General features: G+C 46.8%; 1 protein-coding gene across 7 annotated transcripts in view; it reads right to left on the minus strand.

Annotated features, from left to right (window-relative positions):
* Positions 1-26483, minus strand: part of pard3ab (par-3 family cell polarity regulator alpha, b) — a 266468-nt gene that overhangs the window by 105458 nt on the left and 134527 nt on the right. For 4 of the 7 annotated variants that reach the window (XM_084546192.1, XM_084546194.1, XM_084546193.1 and 1 more), the window contains exons 8-13: positions 24062-24187; positions 21201-21613; positions 17013-17152; positions 15977-16105; positions 12642-12677; positions 8802-8849 (exon numbers count right to left, since the gene is read on the minus strand). In XM_084546192.1, coding sequence (XP_084402318.1) covers positions 8802-8849; positions 12642-12677; positions 15977-16105; positions 17013-17152; positions 21201-21613; positions 24062-24187 — 892 coding nt within the window. The remainder of the gene's footprint in view (positions 1-8801; positions 8850-12641; positions 12678-15976; positions 16106-17012; positions 17153-21200; positions 21614-24061; positions 24188-26483) is intronic. The other 3 variants (XM_084546197.1, XM_084546196.1, XM_084546195.1) reach the window with 1 other exon arrangement.

The following is a 26483-nucleotide window of genomic DNA, read 5'->3' on the forward strand; positions in this document are numbered from 1 at the left end:
TAGCTTTGATTTTCAGTGGATCAGGGGCTGGCTGAATTAGCGTTGGGCGTCAAAGTACGTCAGGATGATTAAGACTGATGCTACGTTCACATGAAAAAGCAACAGGCTACCCGTTACTTTAAAAGGAAGGCGGTGGTAACCGACACCAGATGTGCAACAAATCAAAGCTGAGAACCTTTCAGTTTTTTTGAGAACTGCAATGTTTCTTTTCACCACCAAACCGATCATGATAAAACGCCAATGTGCGCTCAATCGACACATCAACGGTGACTCGTCAAATATCTTGCCTGGGCTTGGTTGCGTCCCAGGTCTAACAGATAGTACTTCAGATCAGGGTTGTTTCTGTCCATTTGTAGCCTCAAAACTTCTGAATTCTTGCAGCTCCACAGTTGGCCCATCTCCCACACATGAAGAATTTCAATTACAGAGGTTGTAGCCGGCGTGACTGAAGACAAATGTCACTAAGCTATTGCACCCAAACAGTCCCAAGGAATAAGGAACGGAGTGGGGTTATCTGGTCTGGTCTAGGTGGGTGCTACATGTCTGAGAAACATCCACACCAATGAATGCCAGGTCCAAAAGTTTCTCAGCAGAACATTGAATTGCCACAAGATGGTCAATGTTATCTCCTGTCAGCGGTCATAATGTTGCGGCTGATCAGTGTACAAGGATTTTGTTCTCTACAGCCATCCACTTGGAGCAGTGGGCAGCCATACAAAGTCTCTGCATCATTAGTATCATATTATTTATTCTGTATTATAATCACCCAAAGAAAATACACAATCCAAATGAATAAGCATTGCCAGAATTTGAAGAACTACTATATATGGTTTTAATTTGAAGCCCTAGGCCAAAGCTAACTTCACACCCAATTCAAATATTCCTCTAAAAGGATTCAGGCAGACTTAAAGAAGGAAAAAATATGCAGCAGCCGAGCACCTGAATCATGATGCCAAGTACGTCAAACAGGCAGTAAACTTCCCAGTAACCCTGCACGAACACAGCAGTCTAATTGACATGCTGAGTGCTCTCTCTCTCTCTTCTTTTTCTCCTCCACAACAGGTGCTTCCCTCCTTTCTCTACATCCACTCTCTCTCCCTCTCTCTATTCCAGCTCAACAATAAAAAGCTATTCTCTCTTGCTTGTTATTTGACAGCTGTCCTCTGAATAGACGGGTGCGTGCGCGCTCGCGCCTGGCAATTATTGTGCACGCCTAATGAATTCAATCATCGGGCTCGGTGTCAGCATGTCATTAGCTCCCTTTGTTTGCTGAGAGAGAGATGGAATTACTCTGGGTGCAACGGAGGAGGGGAGGAAGAGGGACGGAGGGAGGCGAAGCGAGGGAGGAGGGCGAAACGAGGATGGAGTAAGAAAGAAAAGGGAGGGCAGGGAAGGAAGGAAGGAGGGAGATAAAGGGCATGGAGGCATGAAGCCCCCGTCGGGGTTGTCTACGTGTTTCGGGAAGACAAAAGGAAGCTACCTGGTAGGAGTCGAGACTAAATTAAAAACAAAACATAACCCACTCTGATATCAGGCACAACTCACGGGAAGAGGAATAAAGACAACAGGTATTTAATTATTTTGAGTAGAGTCGAGTCCAATTCCTGCTCTTGAATTTAATTTAGGGCTAATTAAAAAACACGACTTTCTCTCTGACTACAAATGGTCAGAATATGAAAATAGGAACTCAAAAGTGTGAATCATGGGTAGAGTTTAGTGAATCTTGGTCTGAGTGAGTATGGTTTTTACATCCCATACAGCTTTGCTGCCTTCAAATGGCACCATGTTTACTGTGTCCAATAGAAAAGTTCACTGGTAAAGGTGGAAGGTAAATTAATATATTCTAATTTAGTTGTAGTTTTTGTAATTTTGTCATTGACATACCCAAAGGCTTTGTCCTTAAACTGTGCCTTTCCGTTTTCCTACAATAATTGATGTGGTTGTTAGCATGCTAAACTGTTAGCCTCTCCTAGATGCTAGCAGTTGCCTAGCAGCAGTGTTCTCACGACTTAACGGCTGACGTTAACGGTTTAAATACCAAAAATTTTGGTGTGCACGACTTTCCATGTTGTACCACAAGCCCCGTTTGTGCAAAAAAATTCACCACATCGTTGGGCTAATGTACAGCTGACAGGGATTGGGATAGGGTTTGGTTGCATGTGTAAATTCTGCTACAACATCAGCAGAAAGAAGACAACAGAAACAGGCTGTAAGTTTGCTAGCTAATGCTAATCTGTTCTGCTAACGCAAGCTAACATGAACAGCTCAGTCCGACTTACAGGCAAAGATGATCCTCTGAAGAAACATCATCATTTTAATGTTTGAAATGCTAAATAATTGTCTTGCTGTTATACCTGGCAGAAAAAAAAGGTAAGGCAAGGAAACTGGTTTAATCGTTGCTACAGTTTGTGAAGCTAATGTTAGCTAATGTTAGCTAAAGCAGCTAAAACGCTGAAATGACAAGCGCAATTTTTAGGATTTTTGCTTTAGATGTGTCTAAAAGATAGCCTGTAATTATTTACTAGAAGATTTTGGTTTTATAACCATTAAAGTTACGTGGCATCCATAAAATGTGTCTCTAATGTCAAATCGCTAAACAACACTAGCACAAATGTGGGCTTTTCTTCAACTAGACTGGTTTATGGAAACAAGGCTGAAAGCAAATGTGACTAGCATTAAACTTGTGATTTATTTTTCTCATCTTGAAAGAAGTTTTGTGATTATATAGTCACTTTTAATACCATATGGACATTTAGCATTAGCCTCCTGATTGATATCTAGAAAACAACGTGATTTGAATTCAAACCTTATTAAAGAAAGAAGTGTCTGTGTCTAATTATTCATCCTAACTTATCAATGAAGCTTAATCAAGAAATTCAGCGATGATAATCCACAGAAAAACCGAAATAAGAGTGGGTAAGAATAAATGAAAAAAAAAAAAACAGGCACAGGAAGGGAGGAAAGAAAGCACAAAGTAAGAGGAGCTGAATGAAGGTGAAGGGGAGAGGGAGAGGAGAGGAGAGGAGTGATGGGCTTGAGAGGAGGGTGAAAAGGCGAGGAGCCGAGAAGAAAAGGGTGAAAAGAAGGAGAGAGTGCGAGCGTGACAATGACGGAGTGAGAGAGAGAGAGAGCGAGGGAGTGTGAATGAAAGGCCGACAGAGAGAGATGAAACCATGTGGAACACAAAGGGAGACAGACACTGCCACCTCTCTAACTCTCTACCTTCCTTCCATTTTTATGCCTTCCACCTTTTTTTAACCCGTCTCTACACACTCTTCTCTACTTTCTTTCAGTTATTTTTTTTCTTTTTTTTTTTCTGCCACCTCCTCCCCCTCTCTCTAACCCGATTTTCCATCTTCAACCAGCCTCGTCTCCTCATTCCGGACCCTTTCTTATTTATCTCTGTTGACATTAAAGCCTCTAAATTTGACGAGATGACATTTTCTGCTCTCTTCGCGTCTGTCTGCGCCGCACAAACGGTGATCTCGTCGAAAGAGAAGATGAATCTGACAGTGTTTTACATTTCATTTTGAATGAGGTAAACGCGGCATTTGGAAAACCTGAAGTAGACAATTTGGCAAATGTACAAAATTACAGTTGGTCTGGTTAACATGTGGCGTCCATCTATTGAGTGGCAATAGAAATAGACCAAATCCTACACTAAATTATGAATTCAGCCTAATAAATAAATAAATAAATAAATGTCTCCATAAACTTTATAGATTAATATGCTCCAAAATAAAATGATATAGTAAGTGTAGGAGTGAATTAATTTACAAAAATTCAGATAAATTCATATTTCTATTTTAACTTTGTTCCCATATTTATCTATTGTACATTCAAATTTTTTTTTTTTTATATTATTTTCTCTATTTGCATTTTTCCAACTATCATATGAATAATGAATAAATAAATAAATATAATATAATATAATTAATTCTGTATAAAAAAATAAATAAATTGAAATAATAAATAAAAAAAGATTTGTTTGCCATCTCAGCTCCAACTTTTCCCCTCTGGGTTACCTGTCATTAGAGTGCATTGATCCCCATATTGATGGCCAGACTCTTTGTAGTTTTGTAGATTAAAAATCTGATTATTTCATCTAATCTATCTGAAAAAGAAACTGTCAGTCACGACTATTTGCTTTTCCCTGCAGGCACTCTTAGCTGACGGCGTGCCTCAATTAAAATGTTGTTTTCAGTCATTTGCAGGAAGTGGCTTGTCACTTGAGTAACGTGGTAGATCATGATGCAGCAGTCGGGCTATTTTAAGTGTGGAAGCTGTGCATTATTTATTTATTTATTTATTTTTTGTCTTCTATGACAGTGCATAGCTTTTGGGGATTTGGGTGAAAGAACACGTCCTGCAAACTGTTATCAGAAGTCGACTGTAATGTGTAGCTTTAAACTATAAATGCACCTTGTTGTCACATGTAAGCATTGTTTTCAGATTAGGAGTGTGCAGACTAACTCTCGGCTTTGTCCCTTTCTTCATCCCACCTGCTTTTTATTATTTGTTTTAAGCCTTCTGTCCCCATAAACACCTCTCACTCTGCACATCTAATGCATGCCCCCCGCCCTCAGGGCCTCTATTCTCCTCCTTATTCTACAGAGTGAGCCAATCCTTGGCATCGCGAGGACTCAAACTTGCCCTGTCTCCCACTTTAAACCCCCGCCCTCTTCTTCAGCCCCCGAAATGATCAGCGGTTTGGCGGCAAAAGCAACTCTTCGGCCGCGCACACCTGTCGATTTAATCTGCAAAAGTCGCCGGAGGGGAATTTTAAAGACGTAGAAAGAGAACGAGGGAGAGCGGTGACGACTGCACGGAGAGAGGAGGGAGGGGGGGAGGTGAAAAGGAGGCAGTGAAGGGTGTAATTGGTCGAGGGAAGTCGGGCGTGGAGACCATTGTCGGCTGCCTACTGTAGCACAATCTACCTAGAGTCTCTCTCCCTGTGCCTCCCTTCTGTATCTTCATCCCTTCATCATCTGCCCTGCATGACCGAAAGTATGTGGACGCACACCTGCCATTTGTGCTGTGGATCCTTTGTTCGTCAAAAAAAAAAAAACCTTTCTCCAATTTCCCCCCACTTGTTGTCGCCTTGCCATCTCTATTTCTGACGCACCTCGCTGCGGCTCCGTGCCGATAGACCATGAATATCAAATACCTGCGCGATCGACGGAGACGAGACGGAGTCGGAGCTGGAGGCAGGTGTGAGATAGAAAGGGGGTTGATAAGCAGGTGTGTAGAAAGATGGATGCGAGCCGTGTGTCAACATGAATACGCAAAAAAATCTAACAACTTGCCCGGGTGCACCACTCATCACACTCGCTGTCCAAAACTAATCAGCTGTCCTCTCTTTCTCTCTCTTTCTCTCTCTCTGCGCCACTAGAAACCATTTATAACCTCATCCAACCCTGGAGCAGTTATGCCGGCAGCTGGTCCACGTATGTGTGCTAGTACACTCATGTGTGTAGCGGCGTACGTGCAGTGAGCTCATCTGAGGTGTCGTGTGTTTGTGTGAAGTGCGCCATATGGCTCGCGTGTTCATGCAATGTGTTAAACCCTATGTAACTGGATATTTGAGAGCGGTGTTGTATGGGTGGCTGTAATATATACGTGTGTTTGTGGCTTCTTTTTTTTTTCGGGGGAGGCCAGGTGGCAGCTTGAAACATCACTTTAATTAAGCCGGAGAGCCCGTCCCGCGGTTACGGCGGCCCTCTCTTGATTGACTCGCATGTGTCACCGCCGGGCCGCCGCAGAAACACAGAAACACGGGATCTAAGCCGCCGCCGCAGAGCTGCAACCATTAATCACCGCGCTCCGTCCTGTTGGGCTAATAACGGCACTGAGCTGTGCGACTCCTGTGAAGATTTCTGGAATTACTGCTAAAATCGCCAAGGCGTGCGCCCCTAATGCGATAACAGCAGCAGTATTCAGACTGTGCAAGCAAAACTCCTGCATTTTACTCAAAAAATACATAAAAAATAATGCAATCAACTGTAGAAAGTTGCAGCAGCTAGTCAGGCTGCGGCCAATTTTAGGTGCTTTGGATGTAATAATTTCATTTAATTTAGTTAAATGGTCATATTTCTGTTGACTGGGGCTGTCAGTTGATGCAGTAGATTAAAATGGAAAATGTACAGGAACAAACTATTTATTACTTTTCAACAAAGAACTGCAGGAACTTTTTTTTATTGTGTGTCTGCACAGCAGGAACCAAGAATGATTGTAGTTCCTTTTTGGCTCCTACTGTACTCCAATGTCTGTAATTTGCCAGCAGAAGAGGAACGTTATGACAAAAGTGTACACTGATTGGTAGAATACAAAACTGATTGGTACATGTGACCACTTTACCTAAAAATAAAAACAGAAGGTGTAAATACTGGTAAAACTTAACCATTTCTTGGTCTTAGTCTTAAAAATGGAGCAAAATCCAGAGGAATAGACCAGACGCCGCGTCAGGACGCAGATTTTCAACCCCGAAGTTATCGGTACTTCCCTGCAGCTAACAGCTGCTTGTAGCCTCTAAAAGTCAGGACTTGACTGTGGCATAAATTGTGGAGAATGAATCACCTCCTGTGGGTGGGGGCTGGTGGGTGTACGGCGCACTGGTGGAGGTAAACAGTGAAGTCCAGGCTTGGGTGTTCTTGTTTTTGGATGCAGAGAACTGGGTGATGTTGCTGTACAAACTTTCAGGCTGTTGCACCACTACAGCGTTCCTCTTGGTGTGTCCCACTGGCAGGGTATTATACTGTACGGCATAACATTATGACCACCTTCCTAATATTGTGCAGGTCCCCCTTGTGCCTCCAAAACAGTTGGGACTCATCAGAGAATGGACATGGGCCTTCTGAGGGTGTCCTGTGGTGTCTGGCAACACAATGTTGTTAGTCCTATGGGTTGAGGGGAGGGGCCTCCTCTGTGGCCAGGTCAACACCTTATGCTGTTCTTCATGTTTTTTTTAGTTGTTCTTAAAGTGTTTTTGTGTGTGTGTGTGTGTGTCAGGCTGCATCCTGCTGGGGATGGCTGCTGCCATCAAGGAGTGTCATTGCTATGGGGTGGGGGTGCCTGGTCTGGTCTAGGTGGGTGCTACATATCTAAGTAACATCCACATCAATGAATGCCAGGTCCAAGCAGAACATGGTCAATGTTATTTCCTCCACTCTCCTGGCGGTGGCCATAATGTTGTGGCTGATCGGTGTATATAAGACTAGTAAATAGTTACCTTCAAAGAGTCCCCAGGAGTGGTTTGTCCCAAAGCACCTAATGCCTTAAAGTAATGCTTTTGTCTTATTTTATAAGATGGATTCAAGGAATGTCGTGTAAATGGAGACTCAAGCTTTTCAACTTGCTATAAGGAGCCTTGTCATTGGCCCGGCCCGTCTCGTGACCTCGTAGATTTATGTCGATGTAAGCCATCAGACAGCGAGCACCGATTACCCAGCCACCTAATGGAAAAATGCTGCGCTTGCATGAGTCAGAAATACTAATGCAGACCTTTCAGCGGCTTTGAGTTATAGACGTGATGCAATCATCCGTCCAGCGCTACCTGGTGCCGTGCTATCCGAGGGTGGAGTTTAAATCACTGTCACAAGAGACTGAATTTAAAAAAAAAAAAAAAAAAACACACCAGATATTTTTTATTGACTTCTTCGGCTACTGAAGGAGACTGATCTGTGAGGCGGACTGCGCCCATGGGTGGCTGGGTGGTGCTTCAGTAAAGATATATACAAACTATATGATTATGCACAATCTTTGCAAAACTCAGCTACATGCGTCATGTCGTGCAGCGTCAAACCACGGTGCAGCACACGATGGATTAGATGCGTCATGCGCCGACATTATTTCGACGTACTGCAAATTTAGGCGAATCATTTTCACACGCTGACCTTGTTATTTTATGCAAAGCTGCAAGTGAAACCGTTTTCTAATGCCGGCGTGCCATATGCGCGAGGCGTCGTAAACAACGAAAACATCCTGACATGTTGTGCAGTGATCATTCTACACAACGCCTGCCGCGGCGCCTGTCATAGCAGGATCATCTAGAATTCTGTTTTTTATTTATTTATTTATTTTTTTTGTCGTGTCACGAACAGCAAAGCGCACGTCCCGCGGCGCCGAACGCTTTATCATGCCATCAAGAAATCCTTCATCATTACACCGCGGCGTGCTAACAGATTACTGTTTCATAACAGCGCTGTGTGCAGAGAGGAGAGGGGGAACGTACACATGTGATAGATAGCATCTTGGCACGGCGCTGCTGCACCCGATGCTGCTGCTGCTGCTGCTCCTGCTGATGGCTTTTCAATATAGCATCGCAGTAATTTTCCATAAGCCCGTGTGACTAATGGCGTAAACAATGGAGCTGAATGTTCACGTTATGGGCCCATTATGGAACTATCAGAGCAGGCGCGTGGAGACGGATGCCTTTGATCAGCGCTCTATTGTAGGAGCCAGGTGCAGGGGAGGAGGATCTGCGCCTTAAAAGTGTGTCTCTTAAGTGCGTGCGTGAGAGAAAGCGGAGGGGAAGGGGAGAAGAATGTGGTGGAGATAAAAAAGACCCGGAGAGACGCAAGAGGGGAGACGGAAACCGAGACTGGAGACGGGGCAAGAGCCGGTGAGGCAGAGGCGGAGGAAACCCAACAAACTGTTTTGTTTTTACAGACCATTGGCAAGGCAATGGATTCCTTAAATGACTCCAAGTCTATTTGCGCAGCCACGCAAAGTATCTCATTTGCACTTTTTTTTCCCCCTATACAGCGTAATGGCCCAAGCCGGTGATGTCATGCAGCAGTTACCTCAATCAGCCAATGGGGTTTCCCGGCTGTCCCAGGCTGCCTCGGATGCTAAAGGGGGCAGTCAAAGTCAACAGGTTAGACACAAGGGGCCTCTTAAATAGAGACGTTTACTGAGAGTAAGTCAATGCAGAGTGTGCGCAATGAGGAGACAACTGAGCCTTAAAGCAGAAAGGGAGGTGACCAGGCCACTGTGAATAAAGTAGAAATTAGCTTTAAGGTGCTTTATAAGGGGATGAAATTAGTGTTAACCACACATGCGTCAAATACAACAAACCCGGAGAGTTGCACGTGTAATGTTCGGCCTGTTAAGGGGAGATGGGGGGTGATTTTTGGGTCGTTGGAGCGATTTCAAGAAGTGAGTGCTTTTTCCACTTCAGCTGCCTGATTTCGTCCGCCCTGTGTAACCCTCCACAGAGCCCTCACTCTCAGGATGAGTCATGCCGTGCCAAGCTCAAAAGCCCCAGCTGGAGCGCTGGCAAACCGGCACTTTTAAAACGCTATAGTCTGTTAGCTGCCTTGCGTTGCTAATTGCGCGGCGCAAAGAGACGCATTAGAGATGGAATGAAGCCACTACAGAATCATTGGATATACTTGAGCGCCACTAAGTCACACTGAGAATGGTTCCAAGCTTATCAAGAGAATCTGTAGATTTTCTTGATAACGATATGAAAAACCTCCAAAAAGCATTTAAGGAAAGGCAACTGGATTTGTAGAGTTTTTTGAGAAGACGTTTCATCCAAGTAGCTTCTTCAGTTCTAGAGGACTGGTGGGAAGGTTTAACAGGAACTTGCTTGCCTTGTTTCTGTAAAGACCAGAAACTGGTACGACTGGTGTCCCTAAGGGGCTAGATCCCTACCTGTCGTTGAGGGGGGACTGATTGTCCCTGTCCTATTTCCCTATGAATGGTGCTCTAACGACCCATTACCAGTCAGAGGCTCCAGTCTCAAGGTGTGAATGGGGCTGAAACTTCTTGGGGACAATTGATGGCAGATTATATCTCAGTCCAATCCAATCTGACATAGATGGCTTCCTTTACTCCTCTTTCAAACCATCAGTCTTCTCTGGCTAAGATTTGGACGTCTTCAAAGAAGTGTCCTTGGTCCTTCAGGTGTAGGTGGACCGCTGAATCGTGTCCTGACGACCTGGCTCTCCTGTATTGGTACATGGTGTTTGTGGATGGGTTTCCCCATTGTACAAGTCTGTACAATCCTCACTGCATGAACTACATTGCTCTGATTTTGTCTTTGGGGTGCACAAGTGTATTATCGGGTGTTTCCTGAAATGTGAACATCTTCTCAAAAAAGTCCAGTTGCCTTTCCTAAACGGTTTCTGAATATACCATGACCTGGATCACTGAGAACCTTCATAGACATATGAGACATATGCATCAGCAAAGATCTAGATTTTCTAAGATTTTGATCATTTATGGAAAATGTTGAAGAGAAAATTGATCGTCAGCCTCTGCAGCCTCATCATCCAACCTCTTTCACCGGAAAGACGTCTATTACTTGAAAATGGACGCCCGTTAAAAGCTGCCCTCTAAAGCCTCACACCATCTCGGTGCCACTGCTGCTGTTGCTATTGGCGGCGAAGGTGTTTAAAATGAGGCGCCTGTCAGCGGATAACATCTGAAAGGCGCTGAATCCATTACGGCTGGTTGATGTACCGGGAAAGAGAGGCTCATTTGGACGTGTGAAGTTTTGGAAAGGCAGGAAAGAAGGGAGTTGAGGAGGCAATGTGGAGTGGGGCGGGGGGAAACGAGACCACGGTGCATTTCTTCAATCTGTCTTGGCTCTCGTCCATATGGTGGCATTGATTTTTAGGGAGGCACACATCCGAAACAGGAGAGATGGAGCACTCTGTTGTGTTTCTCTAAATGCTGAAAGGTGCAGTGATCAATATGTCCATGTAAATATGAACCCGTTTTCTGCCTGTGTTGGATACATAGACTGTATATAAATATGGACTATGTGTCGCCACATCCTCGCATTGGCCAAACTGGTGCCATTTTCCCAGGGAGTGTGGAGTTTTTTATTATTATTATTATTTTTACAACTCTCATGGCCCTACATGACAGGCTTTACTGAGCGGTTAGCATGGCAACCGGTGGTCGCATTATGTCACATCCTGTTTCTATAGCGTCAAGTAACGAAAATGAAACTTATCCAAAAGAAAATGACACTTGAACATGTATCAACATTATATTAACAACCTAAAATTACAGAAACATCCATGAAAAACAATTATTTGACGTGTATTTTAGTGTTTTAGTTCGGCCTAAGCTCCACCCACTAACATGGAGGAGGCGGGGCTTATGGCCCATACTGCAGCCAGCCACCAGGGGGAGCTCTACTCGCTTTGGCTTCACTTTTGAGGAGCAGTTCCGCCGTCCATCTTTATGCTGTCTGTGGCTGTATGTGATCAGTTTGGAACAAACCTGACAAAACAGGAATACAACAGACCATCTAACTATTCTACAACTAAATCCAGTCTGTTTCTCTATTTTAATGCTGATAAAATGACGTCTTGTCCGGAAACACGTGGCCACATTGAACGTGTCAGCTGCAATCACAGCGATCATCCGTGTCCTGCGCCGAGGATCCTCCGCGCAGCTGCCAGGTATGACTGCCGATCAAATTAACTGGCCAATTACGCTTCTAACGTGCCACGTGGAAAAAAAGAAAAAGGTAACCAATTATCTGCACTTAGCCAGATGTAACCTGAAGGTAAGGCCAGATGCGAAGGAGTCTGAGGCGGTTAAAATTACAGCTCGAGGTTGGTATGTAAATGGAGGGGTATATGGAAATCCGAATCGCTTTTTAATATCAGCAGTAAAAGAAGATGAGTTTTTAACAGCTGCCGCGATGGAGAGCTTCTCAGGGTAATGTGTGACGAGTGACTCGGGCCATGGAGAACATACTGTACCTCCTGACAGAAGGTGGAGTCTCGTACTGAAACTACTTCGGCTGCTTCTGCTGGGTATGATGCACCGATCAGGCATAACATTATGACCACCTTCCTGGTAAGAGCGTGTTGTTAGTGGGCGGGACTTTGGGTCCTGTGGGTTGAAGGGAGGGGCCTCCTCTGTGGATCATCCCACAGATACTTGGTCAGTTTGGGATCTAGTTCCTGGTCTAGGTGGGTGCTACATGTCTAAGTAACATCCACACCAATGAATGCCAGGTCCAAAAGTTTCCCATCAGAACATTGAATTGTCACAAGATGGTCAATGTTATTTACTTCTCCTGGCAGTGGTTTTAATGTTGTGGCTGATCGGTGTACATTAAAGTGGTCAAAGTTTTCCGCAGGTGCTTGACACCGAGACACACTCAGCTCCGTCTGACCTAATAAAATGAGACACCGTCTAAACCAGACTGTTTGCCATTCACCTCACGCAACCAGAGCGAGTCTGCAGCGGGACGGCCCGACTGACAGCCCCATCCACAGCCGGCAAATAATGCAAGCTCCCGTGTGTTTCCACCTCCACTGACAAACACAGCTCTAAGGGGAGTGACGGAGCAAATTACACTGCAGCGCGGCCTGAGCGCTCCACACTGAACCATGAAATTGTGATTTGTTAGCGCAGCTCCGGAATGGAGATTAAAATCGGTGTTGCTGACTAACACTTATACGCACGGGCGGCGGCTTGCACTTTGATTAACCAGCTAGTTTACTGTCGGAAGGCTGGAGGCACGCGCAGGTGATAATGCTCTTGCAGAGATCAGTAACTTTGAATGCTTAGGGGGCACAATAAAGGAGCTGTTAAGGAGGAGGAGGAGGAGGAGGAGGAGGATTAGGAGGAGGAGGAGGATGTTGGCTGGTGTTGGGGTGGAGTCTTACCAAATCTCTGGGGCTTTGCATCTGGGGTTCAGCGTTCTAGAGGATGGAGGAAGGGGAACAGAACAGAACAGAAGAACCAAAAAGGAATCAAGCAAAAATATTTACGGACAGAAACAGTGAAAATTTTTGAATACACAAGAATCTGTGGAGGGGAGGACTAGTGTATGATGAACGAATGAGTGAGCATGCAGGATATGAAGATGGTGAATCTCAGCAGACGATTAGACGGTAGTCGTCGTGAAACTACGTCTCGGAAACAACAGCCTCCGAGGTACAACTACGCAAGTTCACTGGAGTTTCTCTCATAGGCGGTTTAGCTACTGAGATAGTCCAGACCTTAGCGTCGTAGTCGTAGACGTGCACCTCCCCCACGGCAACGCAGATCGCAAGAGCTGTGATTGGTCCTCTTGGTAGTAGCGTGTTTCTGCGAATTGATCGTTTTGGATCAACACATCGAGGAGGACGGTTAACTGAGGTGGTTCGGAGATGCAAACATTTGTACGACTCGTGTTCGGCGAAATTTTGGCGAAAGTTTTAGTCAGCATTGTTGACAGTGAAGCAGGAAGTAGAAACAAAAAATAACCTAACTGGCAAAAAAGACACAGCGCCGACTAGTGTTTGGGGGGTGTTGTTACAGAGCGAACCAGACTGATGAGCGCACAAGTATAAATGGCTCACACTGGCGTAGGCTACGTACGTTGGTTACGTACGTTGGTTACGTACGTACGTAGCCTGGGTACGTAGGCTACGTAACTAGCGTCGACTAGCGTTTGGGCAGCGTTGTTACAAAGCAAACCGGCGCACAAGTATAAATGTCTCGCACTAGCCTGGGCTACGTACGTAAGTTACATACGTACGTAGCCCAGGTAAGTAGGCTACGTAACTAGCGTCGACTAGTGTTTGGGCGGCGTTGTTACAAAGCGAACCAGCGCATAAGTCTAAATGTCTCGCACCGTCATAGGCTACGTACGTAGGTTGCGGTGTCTATGTCCTGCAGTACCTGAAATGAGCCTTAAGCCGTGTCCTCTTACCGTCCAGCTGCTGTGTCCACAGTGAGAGACATTAACTTAATTCAGATGAAGCCCAGCTATCGCCTTAACAAACAACAAGTTCCTTTAAAAATCAACACCGACACTGTTCTATTCAAGCTAATATAACGACGAGAACTAAGCCCTGAATTTTGTCTCTCAGGCTACACGTTCAAAGAAAACCAGTCAAATTGTATTTTTATTCAAAGCTTACCATTCTTTAAATACATTATTCTCTTAAGAACCTGCTGGAATTCAGCAGCAATGAAAGACGAGACGGCGCTGCTTCTTCTTCTTCTTCTTCTTCTGAACGAAACTAAATGTGATTTTCTGCATTAATAATACGGCAATTTGAATAATAATACAGCGACCTGAATAGCATTTCCAGTCCCCTCTGTCAGAATGCTATTATTGTAGAAAAGCTCAATGACCAATCTCTTATTCAGCTGCTACTTTTATATAGTTTCACACGCCGGGTTGTTCGGCTCGTGAAATTTCTGAAAGGTTTAAGGGTTTTCGCTTTGTACCTAATAAGGTAGGTGGCAGCTGCAGGTGGAATACAACAGCTGCTGACTTTATGTTTTCATTAGACGACTAAATCGAGTTTAATTTACGGAGCTCAGTAACTGTCGATTTTAATTCATACGCCAGAACATTATGACCACCTTCCTAATATTGCGCAGGTCTCCTCCTTGTGCCTCCAAAACAGTTGGGACTCATCAGAGAATGGACATGGACCTTCTGAGGGTGTCCTCTGGTGTCTGGGTGGGGGGGCCTTTGAGGGGAGGGGCCTCTGTCGATCATCCCACAGATACTTGATCAGTTTGGGATCTAGCAAATTTTACAAATAAAAGCCAACTCTTTGCTGCAGAGACTTACACTGCAAGATAAAAGTTCTTCCAATGTCAGTGGTCCTAATGTTGTGGCCATTTGGTCTCAGCGAGCTAAAAAAAAAAAAAAAACACCCGGCATCAGACGACAGAGCTCAAGCTGCTCATTTCGTTCACTGGACTGCCATCTCCCTCGAGGCTCATCCCAGCCTCCTTCACATCACGCTCTCTGCAGCTGATAACCGCCGATCAAATAAATCCTAGGACCTAACTACCGACTACGCCGGCCCGGCCCGGCTTCGGCGTACGGCCCCGCTCTAATCTGAAGATGAGTATCGACCAGCTCAGCACTTGAGTCTCGTCTAACTTGGCCCGCGGTGACGGTCGGCCGGCAGCCTCATCTGCATCCCTCGCTGCGATAATTGTCACCAATCAGACGTTTGATTGACGCCGCTTTGCGAGCGAACGGCTGCTGGTGCGGCTTATAGCGGCGCACTCTGAGGGGAGGAACCATTTTTATAACAGCGGAGGAGGGATTTAAGGCCGCTCGGTGCTATAACTCACGTTAGCAGTCAATAAGGCTCGCGTTAAAGCCAGCTAGTGGAGCTGGAGAGAGAGAGAGCAGAGAATCATTGACTGCTGCTGAGGAGTAAACACCGCTGTGATTTAAAGCTCGCCAGCAGCCTTCACTGTTCCCTCCTCCCTCGCGTTAAAAAACTTCTTTCTTCTTAATCAAAAAACTTCAGGTAACTCCAGACATGCCTCACGTCAAACCGGATTTTTCCGCAAAGCTAAATTGAGCGCGACATCCGGCGTCGCGTAAAACCGCGGCCTTCGAGGAGGGAAAACAAGAGACGCTAAATTAGAATCAGTTTGCGTCGATCATCGAGGGTGTGAGTGGCGTCTGCGCAGAGGTTTGTACGCAGCGACGTGTGATGAGGCCTGATTGCTATTCGAGCCAAGTGTGCGTTTCACTCTCCACTCTCCGACCATCCCGGCGTCCATCAATCTAACCGAGCCGGCTCGGAGGGAAAACACGGCGAGGGAGAGATGGAAATACAGCGACAGAGAAGGTTACCTGGAGATGGCAAATGAGAAGGAAAGGAGCGGGAAGGCTGACAGATAAAGAAAGGAGTGAAGACGAAGCGAAGGTGGGAGGAAACGAGAGGTTGGAGGAGATAAAGAGGAAAGACTGAGCTCTACAGGTTTCCTCCAAGGCTAGCCGAGGCTTCATAATAGAGAGGAGTGCTGCGACGGAGCGGGACAATCAATGCATGCTTGGCTAACGGGTTGCGTTAGCCGGGAAATGAGACGACAACAAGGCTCAAAACTGCGGGGATTAACGGCACTGGTGACAGCGCACAACCCATAATCTCCACCTATCCATGCATGGGGCGGTTGTATATAGGGTATATAATGTATATGTGAGACAGGATGGAGCTATGAGGGAATCTAGCATGGTGAGTGACACACGTACCACTTCCCGCGGGAGGAAAGCCTCCTCCTGGCGTAAAACCAGCAGCCCCACGGCTCCGCCCATGGGCGTGGCCCGGAGCAGAGACACCACCTCCTCCTGGGTCCGCCCATTCAGGTCCACGCCATTCACCTGATGGAGAGAGGGACAGAGAGAGACTGGGTTAAGATGGATAAGACGCAGGTGGTTGGTTTTTCTGCTTCGGTCAGCTGCTCTGTGAGTAACTTCTGCACCGGTTCTAACAGAAAAAAACAAAAACAGGATTCAAAGTTTTGTGCAACAAGCTCGTGAATCCAGCGCTGCGCAGGGTAATCCTTTATGCAAATGGATGCAGTGTGGGATGACTCAATTTTAAAAGCTGTTCTGTTTTCGCTGCACAAGATAGAGTATGAAAATATGTTGTTGGGGCTTCATCACAGGATAAATAAACTGTTAGCTTAAATGAATGAGTTAAGGCTGTTACATACTCCGTGAGAAGCAAGAAGCAAGAAATTTATTCTTGCACTGAGGGCTGCAAGAACAAAATGAGGTAATTTTATTCTTGCAGCTTGTTCGCAGAACTTTTTTCTCGTGTGGCGTCCAGCGTCCAGTTACTGCAGAAAAGCGGATATGCTAGTGGCTAGCAGAAGTGCTCAGTGAGCTCCCAGATGCTAATGTTCGGAGTGTGAGCGCTAATCTCGGGTGTACGCTGAATGAATGGCGTATGAAATAAGAAAAGTGCCGTCCATCTCCCACATCTGTCCCAATGCTTAGCGTGTGTGACGTATGCTGCAGTGGGAGGGGCCTATGAGAACTTCCCCGGAGTTCGGCACTTGGCCTAAACTAATTTTTTTCTTGTTCTCGCAGCCCTAGGAGCGAGAACAAATTTCTCAAGCTTTCCACTTTAAATTCAGCAGAAGGCAGGCACGTTTTGACATTTTAAAGAAGACTTCAACCACCGCCTGGTTCACCCGTCCACACCCAACCGATCCCGTCGTGAATGCATTAAAACCAGGCTCACCTGTGGACCGTTACGTTCAGAACTAGTGCACTCTCTCACCTCCAGCAGCCTGTCTCCTGCCTTGAGGCGGCCGTCCTGGATGGCAGCTCCCCGAGGCAGAATGTTCTTCACGTAGATGGGCGCCGAGCCCCCGATGGGAACGTCCCGTGATGTAATACTGAAGCCGAGTCCCTCAGGGCCTGTGTGAGAAGAGAAGTGAGGGGCAGAAATGATAGAGTCTGTTAGTTCTTTCTCGAGGCAGGAGCTCCTCTAACTCAACATGTTCTGCTGGCGTTGTTTCCCTGGCTCTGATGCAAGAGATGTAATAATACGGGTCAGAGTTAAGGACGACGTTTGGCTCGGAGTCAAATGGGTTGTTTGATTATGACTAAAAGCTTGGAGGGGAACGTTTAAGTCATTTGTCCAATCAGTGCCTCTCTGTCTTTATTAGAGCACAATCATATCCAGCTTCTCCTGCAGGAGCATAAAGTGGAGCTGGTGGAGCTCACCTGAAACAAAGAGTGTCCCTGCTAACAGCAGAAGACACAATTAAACTCGGCATCATCATTAAGTGAGGCTGTTGTTTAAGCCCGTGATCAATGAACCAGTCTGATACGGAGATAAGAGGCGTCTGGATCCGTCTGATTCAGCCCAGGACGAAGGCTTACATCAAACGTTGGCAAGGAGAAAACATTCTTCTTTTATCCTGCAGTGTTAAGTCTCTGGCTCCGGCATTTATAGCAGCAAAGAGTTGGCCTTCACTTGACTGGAGCTGATCTGTGCAAATCTACAACGTTACAACTGTTCTGTGTGGAATACAGGAGGACACCTCATTAGATGTTTTAGATACTCGTCTCTATTGGAGGCCTCATTTCTACATCTATTTCTAATTAGTGTACAACCAATATTATCCACTATACAGCACTAAGAACAGTTTCCAATACCACCAGTCTGAAAAGAGCATACACCGATCAGCCACAACATTAAAACCACTGACAGGAGAAGTGAAGAACATCGACCATCTTGTTTGACACAAGATGGTGTTCTGCTGGGAAACTTTTGGACCTGGCATTCATTCATTGGTGTGGATGTTACTTAGACATGTAGCACCCACCTAGACCAGACCAGGCACCCCCACCCCATAGCAATGACACTCCTTGATGGCAGCAGCCACCCCCAGCAGGAAACACTTTAGGAACAACTCAAAAAAACACCAAAGAACAGTGTGAACAAGGTGTTGACCTGGCCTCCAAATTCACTAGACCCCAAACTGATCAAGTATCTGTGGGATGATCCACAGAGGCCCCTCCCCTCAACCCACAGGACCCACCACAGGACACCCTCAGAAGGCCCATGTCCATTCTCTTAATGGTTCCCAACTGTTTTGGAGGCACAAGGGAGACCTGCACAATATTAGGAAGGTGGTCATAGTGTTATGCCTGATCGGTGTACATAACGACTCCATTTTTTCCTCTTGTGATCTGGCCCTTTACTGAATATAGTATCTCTATCATGTCTACGCCTTAGTATTTGTCAGTTGCAGCTACTAATAAATCTCTCATCGGGGGGCAACTGTTGCCGTGACCTGTCCTATGGGTAACTTAGCATGAGGCTAACATCGTCACACTGCGTTGAGCAGTCAGTTTTGGCAGCTCAGCTCAGGTGGACCAGTAGATGGTTGCTAATTCATGAGTTTGGCACCTTTGTATAAAAAGTCAACTACCGTAGTGTTAATGAAACGCTAAATTGCTCCATTCAAATTACATTGCGAGCTTCCATGCCATGAAATCTTTCCAAAGTGCAGGGTCAGTGGAGCTCTTTGTAACACAGCTTAATACTGATTGGACCATATTCAGACTCACACAGACACTGACAGCTACCTAAACACTGCAGATGAATGAGGCAATAAAATAATTCCCTTTGGAGAGACGTCGCCCGATTGCCCCGCTGGACGTTTTGCCTGCAACCCCCCCATTCAAAGTGCTGGATTTTCCTCTTATTGTCCACGTTCCCAGCAGACAAACAAACTATTTCCTATTGGTAGACAGGTTAAAGTCAGGAAATGAAGACAAATCCTGCATCCTGTCAGCACAGAGCTCAAGCAGGCTTATGGTGAATAATTAAAGGACTACATGCTGCATACTTTCAAAATCTGCAAGTTCATCTGGAGGACTCGGAACACCTAAGCAGCTCCTCCCACGCAAACATCACACCTCCTGATTCAGATCAAGTGACAACACGCACGCTTCCCAGAGAGCTGAGGAACGCTTTTAAACGAGCGTCAAAAAAATAAAAAGGGAGTACGCGAGCACTGGCCTTAATCCCCCCCTGCCTCTCTGACCGAGCTGACGCAAAGAAAAAAGCCGAACACTTAGCCATTCTGTTTCACATCCGCCACCTAATCCCCCCACATTGATGAGCCAATCAACATCCCGCAGGCAGCCGAGTCGCGGCATTATACCCGCCGGTAAACGCTCGTCGAGTTCCTGGCTCTAAACAGGGAGGAGGAGGAGGATCTTTAAAACTCTCATTAGCCTGATTAAGACATATCTAAGCAATTTCCTGCGCCGAATAGGATTCTCTGATTGATTCTGATACTCCCCGGGATTTGCGAGGAGACCGGTGTCTGATTCAAGCGCATAAACAATGCGGGAGTTTAATCTGCGCCCAAAGCTGTGGGCTTAAGTCGGCACTCCAAACAAAACAGATGAGCCAAACGGCCTCTCGGGAACCGCCGCTAATCCCTGCAAGTGTCTGCTCCAACAACAGCAAACAAAAAAGGTGGAATGAGAACGGATAACATCTTAGACTGTGAACATAACAGATCTCCTGTCACATCACGCGCAGACTGCGGTGTTTTTTCTGGGTAATGCAACCAAGCAGAAAAAAAAAAAAAAAAGACTGGGACAGAAGAGTAAATGGGAAAAAAAAAAACGGCGAGTCGGGACGTTGGAAGCAGCTGGGCATTTTTAACGTTTTGTGTTCTGGCCCGGCTCCAGTCCCGTAAGAGAGGACAGATTTTGGGTGAAAGCGTCAACGGGGCATATGGCGCAGACCTGTCACACTCTCCGCCGTGGCTTTTGACAGCGCTCGGGGACCGGCGGCTGCTTAGCAACAAGCTCCCCCGGTCCCGAGACCTGGCAGCGACACCTGGAATCCTGTTGGCCGACGCTCGCAGCACCTGCGCCAGCTGTCAGTCAAAGCCTGCACCGAGGAGATCTCCCCCAAAGTTTTATTCCCAGCGCCGCTCTGTTTTTTTTTTCCCGTCCACCCCGAATCACTTCGGTTTTCTAACTCAATGCTCGCTTCTCCCGGGCCGCCTGGTGAACCCTAGAGGTTTTTAAGTGTCGCACACTTCAGTGTTTTCACCGTTTCCCAACCAACTCTTCCTACACTTCTTGTGTTTGATGTGCCAAGCGGGGGGAAATTGCTTGTTTATTCAGCTGAAATACAGTTTTTTTTTCTTTCTTCTTTTTTTGCAAAGCATGAAGGGAGAGTTTCACGGACCCTCGGGGGAGAATCACATGATACTTCAAAGACAAAATGATGTAATACATCATGTAGGGACTGAGATGACTTTGTTTTTTTTTTCCCACAATCAGAATAAATAACTTCTCTGTTGCCGGATGTCTTCCTCTAGGTCTACTGACGGCTCCAATCAAGGGTTACCGAGACTGATCGTGTCTAAAAAATGTCAGCCAATGGCAAAATTATTATATACACCAATCAGCCACAATATTATGACCACTGACAGGAGAAGTAAATAACACTGACCATCTTGTGACAGTTCAACGTTGTGCTGGGAAACTTCTGGACCTGGCATTCGTTGGTGTGGATGTTACTTAGACATGTAACACCCACCTAGACCAGACCAGGCACCCCCACCCCATAGCAATGACACTCCTTGATGGCAGCAGCCATCCCCAGCAGGAAACGCTTAAGAAACAACTCAAAAAAACATGAAGAACATCACAAGGTGTTGACCTGGCCTCCAGATTCACTAGATCCCAAACTGATCAAGTATCTGTGGGATGATCCACAGAGGCCCCTCCTCTCAAAGGCCCCCCACTAACAACATTGTGTTGCCAGACACCACAGGACACCCTCAGTAGGCCCATGTCCATTCTCTGATGAACTGTATTGGAGGCACAAAGGAGACCTACACAATATTGGGAAGGTGGTCATAATGTTTTGCCTGTAAATAATGTAAATAATAAAGCCCCCATGTGTAGCAACTTCCCCTCTCACCTTTCTTTAGCTGGATGTTGAGCCTCTTCCCAACCTTTTTCGTGAATCCGCCCGTGGGGGTGGAGTTCATCCCCCTCTGAGGCGACTGGGTCTGACCCGTCGGGGGCTTGGCCGAGGAGACGGCGGGGTGGCTCGGAGGCGGGTAGCCGTCGGCCGGGTCCGGGTGAGCGTGGGGGTGCGGGTGGGAGTGCGGGTGCGTCTGGGAGCCGTGCCGGGACATCCTCTGCGGGGTGCCGTGGTCGATGCCAGACGCGGTGCTGCCGGCGAGGGAGTCGGGGCTGAAGCGGCCCGAGGCGTACGCGGGGTTCCTCTCGGCGTGGGACAGCTGCTCGTAGTGGGCCTTCATCGACGAGGGCACCACGTGGAACATGATGACGGGGGAGCGCATGGCTTGGCGGAACATATTCTGGGCTCTGGGACGGAAAGAGAGGACGGAGAGAGAAAGAATGTCAATTACTCGACTGATTTCAACCCTACATACCACACTTATCCAGTCTTTTGTCGAGAAACTTAGTGGGACCCCCCCAACCACCACCACCACCATCATCACCAACCCGACAACTCTCAAACACACACACATCCCTGCTCTATATAAAACCCGTCTTCGCCCACCTGAACATTCTGACATGTTAATTAATACTTCCCGCCAGCGTGAGCGGCTCTAAAAAGAGGGTAAACGCCCCCCCTCCAGCACAACAGCTCCATCACGTAATCCCCTCATTTGGCTGCAGATGAAGGGGACCCTCAATCAGACGGATAGTTTGCAGGAAAATCCTCTTTCAGACCCCCCCTCGCTTCCCCCTTCGCTGGGGGCTCATGTACAGTAGGTGCGAACGAAAACTTGTGTCGTCTGTCATCACCCTGTACACGCAGAGCCTTGTTAGCGCCACCTGTTTCAATAAAGCAGACTCGGGTACGGCCCTTCCTCCGGGCCCCCATCGACAGCTGAACGGACGTTTGGGGGGGCGGGAAACGGTTGGGACGCCCCCCCTCCCTGATTGACAACTAAAACGCGAGCGACGGAGGAATTCCTGCCCGTTTTCCCAGCCGCTAACAACCCTCGGACTTGTCACGGCATCTTTGGAATTTCACGCCGGATCGGGTGTCAGGTGCCGTCTGCTGCCTTATAGAAATACTGTTAAATAACAACTGTTGCGCCGATGCACCCCCTCGCAAAACTTCAGGCACCAGGAGCGGGGCTGTCTGGGGGCGCAGTGTTGCCAGACGGGATATGAAGAAATATCGTACTGTCGCTTTAAATTTTTCGTATTTTGATACGAAATGGAGCTGCACTAACGTAAAGGCTTATTCAAAGTACTGTGGGAGCCACAACATTACGCCGGTGTGAGCTGTTTATACTTTTGCGCTCATCTGGCTCGCTCTATAACAACGGCATCCAAACACTAGTTGGCGCTGTGTTTTTTTTTTGCCAGCCTGGTTAATTTTTGTTTCTATTTCCTGCTTCCGAACGTATGTCTGTATCTCCAAACCTTCTTTAGTTAACCTTACAGGTACTTTACTGGTCCAAAACTAAAGCGGAAACACGCTGCTACCAAGCGGACCAATCACAGCTCTTGCAATCTGCGTTGCCACGGCACGTAGTTACATTTCGGGGGAGGTGCACGTCAGTTACGGCGCTAGGGTCTACGTAGGGTCTGTGCTGTCGCCGTAGCCTTTGCATCAATTATGAGATATACGCAACTTAACGCAGATATACGATAAATACGATAATTATCGTATATCTGTGTTAAGCTGCGTATATCCCATAATAATTATCGTATAAATACGATATCGTATATCTGCGTTAAGCTATAAATACGCTAATTATCGTATATCTGGCAACGTTGATGGAGCACCAAAATACGACCCGGATAAAAGAAACAAGGACTGGTTCACACAAATACCAGTGTTTCCCCAACCATCATATCATCCTATATAGCGCCAAATCACAACAGATGCCAATTAAGGTTCTTTTACTACAAAAACCCGCCCCGCCAAAAACCCCCAACCTAATTATACACTGAATACGTATCATTTCTCACGTAAAGCCCCCTCATTTGTTTGGTCTAACCGCCTGTTTCCTGAGAGAGATCACCTCTTTTTAACGTCCGTCGTACTAGACCGGTAGCAACAATTCAAAAGCCTCAACTCGCCATCAACAAACCGCAATTATCAGGCACGGACGCGAGGAAAATGACGGGTTGTTTCTGTTCATCTGGGCGAACAAATCCTTTAAATCCCCTCACTTCCCCGTTGAATCCCATGGGAGAGCGATGCGTCATCATTATGCATCTCTAGTGGTCATGTGTGGGCGGCTCCTCACAGAGCAGTGCCTCTTACATAATGTGCATCACTTTGACTTTGAACACTGCATTTGAAAACATTTGAACATGGCTTGATATGAAGTGTGCACACATCATGCATGCATACAGGATCTAGATAACGGGTTGGTTTGGTTAGGCGGGGAATGAGAGCGCCGGAAAAAGCGGGAGCTGTGGATGTTAGGTGTCGCCGCTACTCCCGACAGAAGGGAAGGAGGAAGGAGCTAGAGGAGCAGGAGGGTCCGGTGGAGCTGTTACTGAAACACAGGGGAATAAAGACTGAGAGGAAAAGCAGGGGGCCGCTTCAGCAGCTGGGGCTGTGACCTGCAGGAGTTAAGTGAGGAAGGGGGTTAGCTTAGCACGGTGACAGGCAGCAGAGGAGCCTGTGCACCGGCAACAGAAGCGGAGGAGGGCAGCAAGAAAAGGCAGGAGGATAACGGCTAAAAGAATAGTTAAGGACTGAAAAGAGGCAGCGGTCCAGAACAAGCCAATCACACAGGAAGTCAGCTCAGCGGTGGCCCCCGCCAGCTGCAGCCTTACTGTTCAAATCGGATGTTTCGCAGGTCTCCGTTATTGATACGGACGATGCAGTCGTTCTCCTGGAACAGGGCCTGCTGCTCGGCCTTGCCTCCCCTCTCCAGACGCTTGACCAACAAGCCAAGAGTCCTGAAACGTTCAAAAGTTCACGTCAAGAGCATGCAACACAGGACGACAACGTGTCTGGGTTCAATGCAGCCGCTCGGCTTTGTTGGCGCACCGTGAAATATCTGAGCAGAACTGTGTAATCTCGTCTTTGTCATCTCGAAAAGCTAAATTAAATCTTTTTATTTGGCGCTGAATGCTTTGTGACATGCCTCCGCGCTCTCCGGACTCCAACAGCCCCCCCGCCGCCGCCGCCGCGGTCAGCCGGCTATCCGTCGATCGGTCATTTTAATGAAAAGCCGTTTCGTTTCCAGGCCTAATTGCTGCCTCTGCCTCCTCGTGTGGAACCGGAGAACCGTGTACAGTGTGGTCCTGTCATTTGCATCATCGGCGTACCAATGAGGCTTATGAGAGAAAGCATCACACCGGGGGCTTTAGAGGAGCCGTGTGGGGGAGGCAGCCATTCAAAGGCAATCAACACGTTGAAAATCCCGCCCGGCTCGGGCTCCGCTGGGAATCGACGCTTTGCATGTGTTAATTTCCTAACCCTTTAGACTCTTTCGGTCCTTTCTGTGAGCAGAAAATAAACAAAGTGCTTTCAGGGAGCGATGAATAACAGCGCCATTAAACTCTGATCGCACCCGTGTTGGAGAGAAGCCGGTCTATGGCGTCGTGGCCTGTAATCTGGTGTGGAAAACTGGCTTATGCCTCCCCGCACCGCCGCAGCGAGAGGGCAAGTTCACCTGAAAAGGGCGCTCGGCGGATTAGAGACCGGAGTCTGCGGAACAAAACCAACCACGGGCAGGAGAGGCGGCACAAGCCTTAATCGAGTCGTCTTCGGTACGCGCCGGCGTCGCAGGTAAACCGGCTCGATTTTAAGCTTCGACACTCGCCCTCGCCCCGGGCTTTTATAATTCAATATGAATGGGAATGTGATTACAGAGAGGGCAGAGAAGTTCAGGAGTTTAAGAAAATAAATAAATAATAAGTTCAGGAGACAATCCGGCTGATTGAATGCGAGCGAGGACACAATGTGACTTGCCGTGGAAGCGGAGGGCCCATTTCTCTGATGAAAGCCGGGCGCCTTAATCACGGCATATAACGCGCCAACTGACGTTTCCCCAATAAAAGAAAAGTTTGTTATAAACGTGCTTTTAGGCTGATTAGGTCGGGGCAGCGGGGAAGTGTGACATGATCTTTAATTTTCAATAAAGCGCCAACGGAGAGTTTGGAGTCGCTGACGTTGTTTGTGAGCGCGGAGAAAGTTTAAAGGACGTTGGTGTTGGGGGGGGGGGGGGGGGGGGGGGGGGGCTGCTGGCAAAGTGAGATTTCTTGACACTATAAAATTGTATTAAACTGAAAACAAAGCTTTAAACTCAACTATTTTTACTTTAAGGGCTCAGTGAAACTGCCTCTCTGGGTTCATTCAAACCAGATGTGAAATTCCTCTAATTCCACGTGTGCTCCTCCATGTTCTCTATAGACTGCTGTGTGTGTGTGTGTGTGTGTGTGTTGTGTGTGTGTTGTGTGCGCTGCTCAGTGTAGCCTTTGAATAATGTAAAGCTGATGTGACAGCGGCCGCGGAGAAATATGAGTGTCACCTGCAAACCCTAAACAACGTGATTGATCGCCGTAAACGTCCAAATGGCTTCACGATGCCCACATGAAAACCCCCGTGTGTGTGTGTGTGTGTGTGTGTCCCGTGCGGTGATTACACACACCCAAGAGGAATGTCGGGTATGCACGGGCACATGTGTGTGTCTGAGGTGATGCAGCAGAGAGATTTTGCAGAACTCCACACTGTTACAGCCCTATTAAGTTATGTGAACGCATTTCTTCCCTTCAGCTCCAATCCTCATGAAGTCAATTTAATATGTTTTCGAAACTTAAACTTAAAGTTATCCATTGTCTTGACTTCTTGTGAGTTTCGTCTGTGTGGTCCATATTCATTTAACTTGTGTCTTTAGGTTTTGAGTTGAATAAAAGCAATGGAGGAGGAGGAGGAGGAGGAGGAAGGGTGATATGATATGAATACTAGGGACTCTGACGCCATTTTCGCATTTTTTTATTAGACAGAACTGTTACTATAAAATGACGATACCTTTGAAACGAGACTCTACAAAAGAGGATTAAACCACGGTATTATAATGTCAGCAAAAACATTGGCACCATAAGAGTAATAGATGGGTGGGTTTTAGAAGCCGTTTCCCTGTTTTTGGTTGACCAAATTTTAACTTCCTCCTCTCTAAATGGCCTAAATAAAATAAATGTTATATTTCTGGCAAGATGAGTGAGTTGAGTCCGTCTGAAACTTGCCATT

This window comes from Chelon labrosus (genome assembly GCF_963514085.1).
Source record: "Chelon labrosus genome assembly, chromosome: 6".
Lineage (NCBI taxonomy): Eukaryota > Metazoa > Chordata > Actinopteri > Mugiliformes > Mugilidae > Chelon > Chelon labrosus.